The 13,565-nt window shown below is 40.0% G+C and overlaps 1 protein-coding gene across 1 annotated transcript in view; it reads right to left on the bottom strand.

The window, feature by feature from the left end:
• Nucleotides 1-90: 90 nt before the first annotated feature.
• OTOA (otoancorin) overlaps nucleotides 91-13,565 on the bottom strand; it is a gene marked incomplete at both ends in the record, with an annotated part of 39,630 nt that continues 26,155 nt past the window's right edge. The window contains 5 exons of the mRNA XM_084216585.1: nucleotides 91-221; nucleotides 8,558-8,750; nucleotides 10,614-10,711; nucleotides 11,658-11,794; nucleotides 12,185-12,327. Of these exons, the coding sequence (XP_084072711.1) occupies nucleotides 91-221; nucleotides 8,558-8,750; nucleotides 10,614-10,711; nucleotides 11,658-11,794; nucleotides 12,185-12,327 (702 nt within the window). The remainder of the gene's footprint in view (nucleotides 222-8,557; nucleotides 8,751-10,613; nucleotides 10,712-11,657; nucleotides 11,795-12,184; nucleotides 12,328-13,565) is intronic.

Genomic DNA, 13,565 nt, shown 5'->3' on the forward strand with positions numbered 1-13,565 from the left:
GATCTCCAGATGTCCCTTCCAACACTAACAATTCCGTGATTCTGTGTAAACTTCCAAGAAAAAGAAAAAAAAAAGAAGGAAATTATTTCTTCAATAGTCATGCCTTGAGAGGCAGCACATTGCCTCTTCAGAGTCCTTAATCCCTAAAAGAGGACACGACCAGCAAAGTTCAGGGGGCAGTTCAAAAGAGATATCTCCTCTTAATAACTCTCCAACGTTCTCTGTAAAAAAACCCAACAATCCACGCAACAGCAAAGAAAAATATGAGTAGCTGCCCGGAATAGGATTTCCACTGGTTGTAAAAAATGGATAACAGCTTATTCCAGGTAAACAGTAGTGCTTTGCTGGGTAGCTCATTTCTTTAAAATCTCTTGGTTTACATTGTTTCAGAGCCTGTTTGAGGAAATTGCATAAGGACTTTACTGTTACAGAATTATACACTGAAAAGTTCCCTCAGCAGAAGGTTATGGACTGTTTGAAACTTAAGAAAAGGATCCTAACTACAATCTTTTAATTTTTCCGTTTAAAATGCGGCACAAGCATTGAAATCTTTAGAGAGTCTACATAACGCTGAGGAGGGAGAATTGATTAGAACCTGCTATTGAGTTTATCTTTTCTAGTAAGTACCCACTGTGTGACAAAAACAAATTTACTTATTTTCAGAGATTAAGAATCAAAGCCTGTCCTCTTACAACACTGTGTTTACAAGTACAGCAGTACAACTCCTTGACAAGCTCCCTAGTATCTCTTACTACTTCCTAAGAGAAGAGGTTGTATGTTGTATTTGAAAAGACTTATAGATCTGAACTCTAACAGAATAATTATTTTAAACAGATACAGAATAATTTTGGCATCAAATAATGTTTGATGTAACCGCCAGTGAGTTGCCTTCTTGAGGATACATGTTAAAAACCCAAATATAGTACTGGGAGAATCTATACTGAAGACAACAGCGTTTGGCAGAACTCCCCAGATCTGTGGTACCAAGTGCAACAGGAGGGGAGAAAGTGCAAATTCATAACTACAACATCAGCAGCTGCAGTGCTGAGGCACTTCCATCACTGCACACACGTGAGAGATCTGGAAACACAGACGTCTTACAGCACTGGCTGGACCAGCCTGTTGGACACAGGCTTGATTGAAATGTGAGCATTTAATATGTGAGATCTCAACAATTCTGAAATAAAAGTAGCTAATAAAAACACTGACAGATGCATATCTGGAATCTATTTCATAGATACATTAAAGACAGAGAGCTGACATCCATTCTCTCAACCCCTGCTCAGTTCATGCAGTTCATATTCAGAACTTGTTTGTGATCTTAGTCGTTTTCTGACATCTGATTAAATGTTGAAACATGTCAGGCCCCAATTAAACATGACCTAGGGCAATTTCAGCTTGTGCATCAAACCAATGTGATTTTAACTATAGCAATGGCTATTGTTTGATAAATCAATACAGTTCACTTCCATATACAATGGTTAAAAATTATCAAGGAAAGCACTACCAGAAAATATTCCCCTGTTGTATCTGTGACAGATTAGCATTTCCCACTGTTTTCATATTTCTCCTACAGGAATTTACTTTTGTCTTGTCTCCTTTTCTCTTTGTCCTTCAAAGAGAAGTTTATAGATATTAAGTGAAATGTTAAATATTTGTAAGGGTAATTATGCCAGCTAAAACATTAGAAAATAAGTGTTATACTGTTGCCAGCAAAGCAAGCAATCCATCAATCACAGTTCTTTCAGTTAATACTTCAATGTTCAATCACTTGGACTCTGAGCTCTGAACATGCCTGGGTTCCTGCATCATCAGGGCAAGAAAATCCTCTCATTAATCCGGATTGGAAAAGCAGACTGATGCTGAACAGAAAGGGGCAGATGGACATTGGTTGCTTTCTACTCATTGCAGAAAAAATGTAATACATTTTGTGGCTATTTTTGGGTACAAATAAACAACCAGATGTGAACTTTGATAAAAATATCCTATGGTGCAAAACTCCTACATGTCCTGATGCCAGGCAAGGTCCAGTGGGGTCTTTGAGGCAGTCTCATAATTTGTGTAAGGACTAAGTAGAAAGATATGGAAAGATGCTCTGATAATGGATCACAGTGTAAACTAAAATATGAAATTATGGATACCTGGATAGCACACAGGTCTGTTTTGCTTTATGACAGGCTTATTATTTATCTGCACTTTCCAACAGTACTGTGTATAACAACACAGAAAATACTTTTTCTGAGGACCAATTCCAAATGTTCTGGGGTACCAATAAAAGAAATTTAACTTACAGTGGAGTTTTTGTTTATTCTTTGCAGACCTGTCTTTTCTATCCAGTTTCCCTCCTGCCTTACTGGAAAAGGAAGTCAGATCCCTCCCTTCCACCAGCACTGGAGTAAACAGTCGCTAAGGCTGTCCCACATCATATGGCACGGATGAGAATATTTTACTAATCAGGACTATAAGGTTCTTAGCTCTCCTCATCCCATGCCTAGAGATCTTGTTTAAAAAAAAAACAAAAAACAACCCAAAACACACACACCAAAAACCCCACAAACTTCTCAAAAACATGTAAATGTTTTCACTTAAATAAAGAGACCCCATTGCTTAAAGTTGTGTACCAGCCTGGAATATCAACCTCTTTAGAGAAAAGAAAAAAAAAAGAAGAGATTATTTGAAATTTGATTTTTACTTCTAAGGAAAACAGAGTATGACAGGGGAACAAGGTTTGCTGGCTGTTCCTCAACTGCCATGGGGAAATTGGCAGTGTCCCACTGGGAAGCAGTGTGTGATATCTATAACCACAACACAGCAGGAGCCAAAACACACTGGTGCACTGTGGCCAGGTACCTGCTCAAGTGACACATTCCAGGTGACTGCTGATTCCTTGCTTCTTTCTGGGTGTCACTGGAGTGAGTCAGGCCTCTCCCTTAGCCCCAGGTGTGTTTGGCTGGCACACCTTGAGCAATGTCTCACATCTGCTCCAAGGGGGGGGCAGCCAGTGGGACTCTGACAAGGTCCCAGCCTAATATGATGGGGCTGCAATTTGTGTTACTGGAAAGTAAATGAGGGGGTGATGATCCCTAGGCACAGCAGTGAAGTGAGAAGCTAAATCTGCCATAATGCAGTGTGTAATTGCCTCTGAAATAATTGAGCAGATTATATAGAGGCATATATAGGCATAAATAAGGGGCTTCTTAAAATTAAGGAAGGATACCTTTTTTTTTCTAAACAGAATCTCTAGAGCTTCACACTAAGGAGCTGGTTAGCTCTGGTGTGACAGATTGAGATCACTGGGAGTCAGACATTCCATGCACTGTACAAAACCTGACAACAGCCAGAATGCCAGCTTTAACAGGGGCACTTTTCAGATATTGTGGGTGGGTAGTTGTTTTCTTCTTTTCAGGGATTTAGAGATACCACAGATGTGCCATTTACCTCAGTACCAGGTCATAGGGATATTTTCATATTTTCTCTCCTGCTGATCCAGAATCAGTAGCCCTTTTCTCTTTTCTAAATACAATTCTCAAACATAAAGGTATCAGGCACTGAAATAATAAACCAACAACAGTATTTCTTCCCATTTGTTAACTCCTGAAGGATCCTACATTCAACCACAGGAATGAAATGCCTCCTCTCACATTCTGCTGGACAGGGTCACCTGTCACAGGGCTCGAAGCACTCAGAGGAGCCAGGCCTACACCAGAGTTGTGACTGTCAGCAGCTGGATGGTTGGATGTGCATCCCACAGGATGTATGGCACTGCCCAGCAACCATCAGAAGGGTCACAAGTGGAAGAGCTGCAGTTGTCACAATAAGCAGACACAATTATTATGGTCTATATTCAACAGCAGATTTATGCACAAATCTGATTTTCTTTTCCTCAAAGATCTAAAAGAACTTAAGAGAATGTAGGAGAAATTAAGCTTGATTTAAATAAATGTTATCTGCATCTACAAAGAGCAAGATTTCTTTAAGAATCAAATCTTTGTACCTCATTTCTCTGTAGTATATTCTTCCCCAAAATCTTGATCATGCAAAAAGAGAGGGACTGTGAGACATTTTTCCTGTGAACGCATTCCAGTGAAAGTGATCATGTGCATGTTGTATGCAGTACACATCTGCAGAGGGGACAGATGCCTGCACTGAGGGGTTCTGGGGATTGTTCCATGGAAGCAAAGTGTACATGTTTCAGTTTCCTCTGGCAGTGTGCAGGATTGTGAATAGATGGCAGGTCACACACACAGATTACATATCGTGCATACTTGTGCTCTCTATGCTTTTCTCCCCTTTCCATCTATTCTTCCCACAGAAATTCAGTTTCAACAGTTTTGATGGAAGTGTCTAATGAATCCCAGACTTTGTAGAATGGGCTTTTCCATCAGTGACCTTTACAAAAGGGACATTTGCAGGAGTAAAATTGCTTTTCTACAATACTTGCCATCCAAAATGCTCACACCATCTCCCCCCATGAACCAAATAGCATTTGCAATATCTCACAGTGAAATCAGAACAACATTAAGTCAGTGCTCCACATTTACCCCTCCTACACTACTCTAGTAAGAAACAGATAAGCCCTTGACCAAACGTAATGCAATGCCAAAGTTCTTAATATAATTGTTAATTTAATAAAATATATAAATAATCAAGCAGTCCAGCTATTTAAAAGCACTTGTGCTTGAAAGAAATTACAGCACAGATGGCACAAAACAAAGAACTCACTCCTGCTCCAATTAAAAGCTAAACTCTGACTCACATAATTGCAAACGGAATCACTCCCAGGTATATTGACAGAAGAGGATCACTTGCAGCTCATACAGATTTTTGAAGGGCTTGGTAGAGCTAAGTCTGACCTAAGCAGCTGAACTGGAAATGCTGACTTGTCTTCTTGACATGAAAACACTCTCCTGCATCTTCAGAAGTGCACACACAATTCAAGTCAGGCTCAGGCAATTTCTAGAAATCAAAAAACCTTTTAGTACTTTCAGATCTGAGTGAGGCAGAACTTTCTAATGTGAAAACACACATAAATCTTTAAAATGCATTTGGTCTACTTGGTTTTAGTGGACATTTGCATGTATTTGCTGGGATTAATAAAACAAACTTTTTTCTATTTAAATATATGTCTCAATCTCTTGTTCACATGCAGAAAAGGAAACACAACTGAAGAAGCTAGAATCTTACCGTGAGGATTAGAGAAAAAAGTGCCAGGCAGTTTGCAGCAATCATAATTCTTTCCTTATAAAATGCAGAACTAAAGCATGTAGTATTATCTATAACATCATGTCACACTTGCCAGGGTTAGTTATAGGCAAAGGCAGTTCCCAAAGTAGCAGATTGCTGAAGGGGGAAGAGGGAAAGGAGGGGGTGAGAAATGGCTTCCACTGCCTGCTTTGCCAGTAACAAAGCCCTGAGAATCAAGTTAGCCCCTGCTAACACTACAGAATATATGGGACTGTGGTGGAACTGTTACTCCCAACTGCAGCAAGAGCTCACATGCACCTTGCCCCAGCAGCAGCTGGGCTCTTCCCTCCAGCTCTCCCTCCCTCCCACTCCTATTGCTTCCCCACCTGAGAAAAATTTCAATTCTACTTTCAGAGCTGAGAAGCCAGATGTAACGTTTGCCATAAAGAAATACAAATTACAGTTTGAAAGGCCTTTGCTACAGTACAGCTCTGAATGAAAAAGCTAATTTTTTCAGTCCATGCGTTGCCTTTTTTAGTCTAGAAAACATAAGACTTTTGCAATGGCAAAATGGAAAACTGTGCCATGTGTTCATGGTCTAGAATCATGTTGAACAACATCAAAATGTATGTTCATGTGAAGAGGATTTTTAATATACCTTTTTCCTCCCATTGTTTAAAATATTGAGAAGCTAATTATTAAGAAATATTGAGGCATGAGAAGCTAATATTAGACACTTAAATCATATGCTGATAAAACACAGGAAGATATCTATGATTTATAATTATGAGAAATTCCTTTTTCTAGGTCTTATGGAAAATACTGGATTGACAGTCCTAGTAGTGCATAGGCCCAGTGAACAGTCTCCCCTAAGTATTCCCAGGTGTACACTTCAACCCCACCTGGAGTGAAAGGACTGTCTCTTGATGAACATTAGCAGGTTTCCATGGTGCATTTTGTCACATGAAATACTCATAGTATTGCCAATGCCCCCGGTGTCAACAGCTCTGTATTGAATACAAAAAGCCATGGGGAAACTAGGTTTTGTAGTGGTGCTTAAATTCTAAGAGCCTGTTATCACTTCTTGTCTGAGCAGGATTTAAACCAGCAGCTCCAAGATGAAGCTATTTTATTGCAACAGCAGTAACTTTTAGTGCAGCTTCTACTACACCACACAGAAGGATAGCCCCTCTCCAGGGAATGTACACTTGAAGAAAAAGAAAATCCAACAAAAGGACACAAGAGTGTGACCAAATTAGCCCATGTAAAAAGCACTGGATATCAGACATCAAGCCTCCAAATAACAGTCCCCTGCCACCTCTCCTCTCCTCCCTATAACTCAAGTTCCTACCTAACACACAATCCTGTATTTCAGTGATTTTCTCATGAGACACATAAGCCATTTCCAGTTTTTAAACTCTAAGTATTTGCAGAGATACTGTGTTACTTGTTAATGGTAAAGCTATGGAAAGGAGATAGTTCTCATAATGATGGCAGATGAGGGTCTTGCTTGTAAGAATTTAACCACTCTGCACTCAGAATTCTCAGAGCCTCTTGATTCTACTGTTCAAGCTGAGCTGACACTCTTTTATCTCTAGCATCTCTGTTGTAAGCTCCAGGACACTGAAAATCAAAGCAAAGAAAAACATTAAGTCTTTTGACAGGCCTTGCTTTGCAATATTAAAGACTAAGGAGAATACTTAAGCATTTACTTTGCCTAACTGGAATCTAAACTTCAAGCCCACCAGTGCTCTTATTAAATATTAGCCTGTCAAAATGTTAAAATCCAGTGAAAGTTAATGGCAATACTCTACTAAATAGAATTGTTTGTGGAATAAAATCTTATAAATAGCCTGGAACGGGCAAAACAAAGCAAAACCAAGAACATGTTCCAAATAACAATGCAATAATTGATTGGTGTTACATGGAGTTTATATAGACCTTAGTTATGTTTGGCTTTACAATAAAGATAAGATAAAATGTTTTTCCCTTTGATTAGATTCAGAGATAGTCTAACCAAGATACAAGACACCTTTGTAATACAGAAAAATTATTCAAGATTTGTTATCTTTGTATTCAAAGCAGGAAGAGGATCCCACAGGCCTTCTTCCCTGTTACAGGTGATCTGTGCTTCTGTTATAAAATTACCTCTAACTGAAAATATAACTTACCTCAAGCTGAATCCTTGAGGGTTCAGAGAGGCAGGTGCAGTGTAAACACAGCACACAGCCAGATGCCAAAGCCACTCAAACAAGGAGCACCTGGAAAGCAGAAGGTTTTATTTCTTAGTGTCACGCTACAGCTCAGGCCTAGAAGTTTTATCTACACCACCCCAAAGAGGTGCAGCAAATTGCAGCAATTGAATCCTAGTTACATTCAGCTCTCCAGAGATGTCATTTCCAGTTTAACATACACAGCTCCAAAGAGAAGCATTTCATAGGGAGACAGGAACAATGGATAAGAAGCTCAACAACTCAGGTGATCTTTACCCGGAAAACTCCTCCCTTTGGCAGACCTCCAGAAGGAACAGGTCATATGTGAGAGGGAGCTGGGCTAAGAGCCCTTCCCAGGTGCTTCTGGGTAGGCCTGCTCTAATTCCAGCAAGGGCATCCTAGCAATTTAGCTGCCCTTACTTCTATTTCAGCACTTCATCTTCCCTCTCTCTCCTCCAACAGCTTATGTCTTGCTGGTGTCACTGGAAAAAACAATATTTGCTGTTTGATAGGGATAAATTTTCAACATTGTCTTGACTGTGTGCAAACTCTCTCACTGTAACACATCCATTGACATTGCCCAGTATAAACTGAAATATGAAGAAGTAAAAGATTAAACCACTGTAGTATAGATACTAATAGGCTTTATTTCCAAATAGGATGGGAATGGCAGGAAAAACTATTCAATGGCCCTACAGTCTGGATAAAGATGCTAACCCACCCCAGAACTACCTCCTTTCCCACCTGCAGCTCTGCAAACAACTGCTGCACATAAAGGCTCTGACCTGAAGGTCCAGAGATGGAGACCCTTGTCTTACATTTAGGCAAAGAACATGGGAAAGAAGGAGAGGGAAAAGCTCACGGTTTCAGACTACCTTTTACACAAGCTAGTGCTTAGCACAGTGTAATGCTACTAGACAGCTGCTAATGCCATTTGACAGTTTTCCTCCATTACCTCTTGCTGTGGGTAAATCCAATACCCTCCTGGCTGTTTGTCTTGGTCAGGCATGTGATTTGAGGCACGACTGCAGAAGCTGATTAGTAAATTCACTGTAACCCACCCTCAGAATAGAGGCCTGACCCTGGGGCGTGCTGTGAGACCTCACACCCTGCTATTGTGTGCCCCTCCCCTAGGCAGGAGCAGGGAGGACTCCACTCACCGCTGGGAGCTGGGGTTTGTCCCTCCTGGGGAGATCCTGCAGTGCTCTGTGTCCCTGGGCTGCTGCTCCTGGCTCCCTCCAGTGCCAGCCCCAGGCTCTGGAGCTGTGCTGCATCCAGGTGTTCCCGCTGCCATCCTGTCACCATGGCGGCATTCTCAGGGCCCAGGTTTGCTATTTGCTCTGGGGACAATGCCTGAGAGGTAGAAAAGACAGAAAAATTGGCTTAGGCTGTCAATTATAGAAGGCAGGTAAGGAATCAGAAGTCAGCACTGCCTTGCATTTGGAATGAGGGACATTAGCCTTCAACACTGTGTTGCTATAAAAGAGCTCAATAGAGCTTACAGGAATCCTCTGTATTCATTTACTTCCCTGACCACTCATCTCTCTGTCACCTTTCTCTTTGATGCTGGAAGCTGACAGCTTGAGGAGTTGTCTATGCCAGCACTGTATTGTACACTTCTTCAATATATTGTTGGAGTTTAATTTTCCAGCCATTTCTTTTCTCATTTGTTCAAAGACTGATGGTATTGTGCAACCTTTTGTGTTTTCATTTATTTCCTCTTATTTCTGCTCCCAAGCAACCTCACTTGAACTTACATTTGACCTTTGATTATAGTTAGCAGCAGAGCAATGAGATGAAAAGACCCCATGCTTTAATCTTATTATTCAATTTTCTCTTTTAGATTGAAAATCTCCCTAGTTTGTTCACATTAAATTTAAAAATTAAACATGGCAATCATAATCTTACAGTAATTATCTTATATCATATAGCAATTAAGCAGTTTGTAAAGCCTGCATTATTGAGCAGGCTGGTTTGCTTTAATTCTAGTTAACATTCTGCAGTCACAAGCATTTTAACCCTCCTACACAACAAGCCTTCTTTCTTGCAACAATTCTGCATCCAGGTTCTGCTTTGGAAAGACAAAATTCCCCTTGCAAGTAGGTCAGATGATGGAGCAAATCCTTGCCCATTTTTCATTGTCTACCAAATGGTGTGCTGGTTTAAACTCAGCAAACTCATGGAAATGCCTACAGGTTCAGACATTTTGAATTGAACATCTTCTTAACTCACTTGAAGTCCATAATACAATGTAATTTTTCATAAATCAGAATCTGAATAATTTATACAGCTGCAAAATGAGGCCATAAAAAACCTGTGTAAAACCAAAGTCTTCTTTGAATCTTTCAAGTGCAGAAAACTCTTCCAAAGAGGTACCCTGCTTTTTGTTAATCACTTTTTGTAGTATCATTACTAGTCTTATTAACAACGTTGTTTGTTAGAAATTCTACAAGATGATATAGAGCTATTTTGCAAATAAATAGTTTCTGTAATGACATTTTAGGCTTATCTGAACTGTCAGTGGTACTGTGCACAGTTAGTGCTCAAGGAGTTTTTCTTTTTTATGGGAGCTGACACAGTTAATTCTCTGTTTAGCTCAACTGTCCATAAGTACATTGCTTGCCTGAGCATCTGAAAGAGACCAACCCAGGCAGAGTATTAATCTTGTCACTAAGTCAAAGAAAGTCAGGGGCAATGATCTCAGGATCCCTGTTCTAATTTCTGGTCCACATTCAGTACTGCTGTAATTAGATGTAATTCCTTTCTGATCTGTATCTGCCTGTACAATCTGTTTTTCAGAGCTAACTTGGGAGAATGGTGCCAGATTTTAGGTTAATAAAACAGCTCTTGCACAGTCAGCAGAGAAATCTGTAGCTATTACAGCATCCTTGCAAATGTTAATAAACAGAGACAAAAATTCAGATCTGAATCAAATGTTGGAAGATACAGTGTCCATTCCCTGTTTTGCAATACTTGCTATTTCTCTGGGATACATTCTGAAGGATGAATAAAGCTTGTCTAGCATATTTCATGGGCATCACAAATACAGATGATACAGCTGAAAGTTAATGTTCCAGATCCTTGACAGTCTCTCACTTAACAGACCATAGAAAATTTTTTCCAAAACCCAAAACCTATAAATCAGTGCTGCAGTTTATTTATACCAGAGTAAAAACAACAGAAATTTAGTAACTTCTTCAGTAATCAAGCTCTTACTTGGAAAATTTCAGGAGGTATATGTCTTACTGCTGATGGCTGGAAATATGGCATCAAGCTTTTATCAAAAGCTTTTAATTCATCCTCATTCAAACCACCTAAAAAACCCACATAATAGAGACAAAACTCAATTAATGTTATTTTTATTAAATTTATTTTTAAGGTAATATAAACTTTAAGCACTTATAAAAAATACATAATAAATGGTTTATTCCAGGGTGTTATATAGAGAGATACTGGTTCTTTCTGTTTTGTATCTGTCGTTATATTTCAGCATTACAAATACTCTGACCTTAGCCATTGACATGGGATGTATTCTACCTGAATTACTTTATCCTGGAAAAGTAAATTATAAAAGCCTATAAAATCATAAGCAATGTTATCAGGGAATGTTCATGCACAGTCTCTTCTGATCTATGGTTAGGGAGCATAATCATACAATGGGAGTGACTTCTTCAGCACTTAGGCGGTTATGGTGGGGATTCATTGCCACAGGCATTGGGGATGCTAAAAATTCTGAGGGTTCAATGTTTAGTTAAATGATAACAGGGAAACAAATCCAGGAACAAAACTGAGAGTGACCTCTGGCTCAGGAGGTCTCCAAGGCTGCAAGAGCACTCTGGAGAAGTATCACTCCAGGCCAGTCCTGCCCTTGTGCTCTTCCCTGGGCAGCCCATTCTTTCCAGGCAGGATACCTGGGCAGCCACAGCACAGCTCCTCCCAGTACAGCCTGCTTCACAAAGAGTAACTGGGTCTGGAATCCTGATAGGTTTTGCCCTCCTTGATTTACCCTTTCCAACTTAGAGGACCCAAGTAACTTCAGGCTGTGCTTCCCAAGGTCAGTTTGAGCAGATTTACAGAACCTTACAGAGAATCCCACGACTTTTCCTTAGTGCTTCTGAAATTGCTGGATTCTTTCCCTGCAAGTGACTCCCCTCTGGAAGAAATGTCTTTTGCCAGTCTACAAAAATCCCCAGCTAGATGAACCCATCTCTTAATAGCAATGTTCACAACCACCACCATCTGGAGTTGTAGCTTTGTTACCTGCTATAGTACCAATTTCCTGTAAAACAGAGCCATTCCAGCTGGTAGCAGCACCAAACACAGATTCTGTCATCTTCTTAAAGTGCCTCAGAACAGGGGTGCTACAAAACAACAGGCCAATTCTTGCAACTGCAGCACTGCAAAAGGCAATAAGGTCATCATTACAAGCTGCATTTACATGGAGTACTAAATGGGCCTGGAATATACTTAAGCCTGCTGTAAGAAGACTGTAAAATCCATTTTCAATTTAAAATATATGTGCACAAATTGCATACAAATATTTCAGGTTTTAAGCAAAAACCTGTATTTCTTGATGCAATACTTAAATGGTAGGATATAAATGGCAGAGGAAAACTATAAAAGAGCACATTTAAACAACTGCTGCATGCCTTCTGCTTTTCTAAAAGCATTTAAAATGTAAAAAGGTGTCCTTTAGGCTCTCAGAATCTTAATGGAACAAAAATGGCACAATACATTTTATCAATAGAGTTACTAATAAATATTTCATTAGATATAAAATGCAGTACCTGAATTCAGCAGTCCTTATGGATGTGATTTCTGTGGAGTTCAAAGCACAGAGAACAGCTCCTAATCCAACTAAATCAAAACTTTTTAATGTGCTGATGGTCTGGCCAGAGTCGTCTAGAAAACCTTGTAAAATAGCTCTTGCCTACAAAAGCAGTAAGATAGTATGCATGAATAGGGTAAATATAATTGAAAGGTTTGTTACTAGATTATTAAAATCTTGCCAGAAGCTATGAAGCATAAATATATATCCTGAGCCTCCCCAGTGGATGGCTATGGCCTTCAGGAGGAGCACTGTCACCACCTACATGTGACACTAAACCAGGGCACTGTTACCCAACCACTTGCTAAATGCAAATGGTGTGAAAACACTCTGTGCTTCTTCTGCCAGGTCACAGGGAAAGCCTTCACCACAAGAAATGGTGCTGGATTGCCTCACAGAATCAGTTACATTGCTACAAGAAAACATAAAATACCTAAGGGGATCAATATGTAATTTTATTATTTTTAACACTCAGGATGACTTGTCTTATTTAAGTGCCATACATGAGTGGTGACCTGTGTCAAGGATTAATTTTCAGATATGAATGGGATATTGGTACCAAAGTGCCTTTGCAAGCCAAAGTAATTTAGGATGGTGCTCATTTTAAACTAATCCTTTAAAAACCGAGCCCATCTCAAGCATGTCACCAAGGCATCCTCCAAAGCCAGTGAAAGAAACAATCATCTTCCAAGATTTCCTAATCTATCCACAATGCTGAGCTTCAAATAACTAGCTTAACTAGCTGCCAAAATTTTAAGACAACTGAAATTCAGCAGGATGAATCTCTTTTAACTAACTACTCTTACTGACAGCAGGAAACCTCAAAAGCTAACTGGTTCTGTATAAAATCCTCCCAAGTGCCTCCTTCCAATGGTACCCTTCAGAACATGAATCATTAAACAGATTTGTGATGTTCTTCCAGAACTGCCACCATGCCAGCCTCTGTGCAGCCACAGAGCCCTGATGGGCCTCAGAAATGTGCTGCCTATTGCATATATAAATAACAACTTCTAACTCTTATTATGAAAGTCCCATTGACATATCTAGAAGTTATTCAAGGAAAGGAACATGAGACGAGTGTATCTGCTAATAAAGGCCTTCTAGGGCAATGGATGCTGGGGTTGGGGCACACTGCCTGTTCTGTGATTGTCCTTAGGAAGGACTAGTACTCCTAGCAGTCATGTCTATTCCAGAGACAGTGTGAGAGGAGCTGCTCACCTCCTTCCACTGCTTAGTGGACAAGTGCTAAAGAACACACTCATCCCCACCCCAGTTAACAGCAATTGATGCTGTCTTGGCCACCTCCCCAGGGAAGCTCCAGCCAGCAGACACCAGTGCTG

The sequence above is a fragment of the Fringilla coelebs genome, assembly GCF_963513975.1.
Source record: "Fringilla coelebs genome assembly, chromosome: 16".
NCBI lineage: Eukaryota > Metazoa > Chordata > Aves > Passeriformes > Fringillidae > Fringilla > Fringilla coelebs.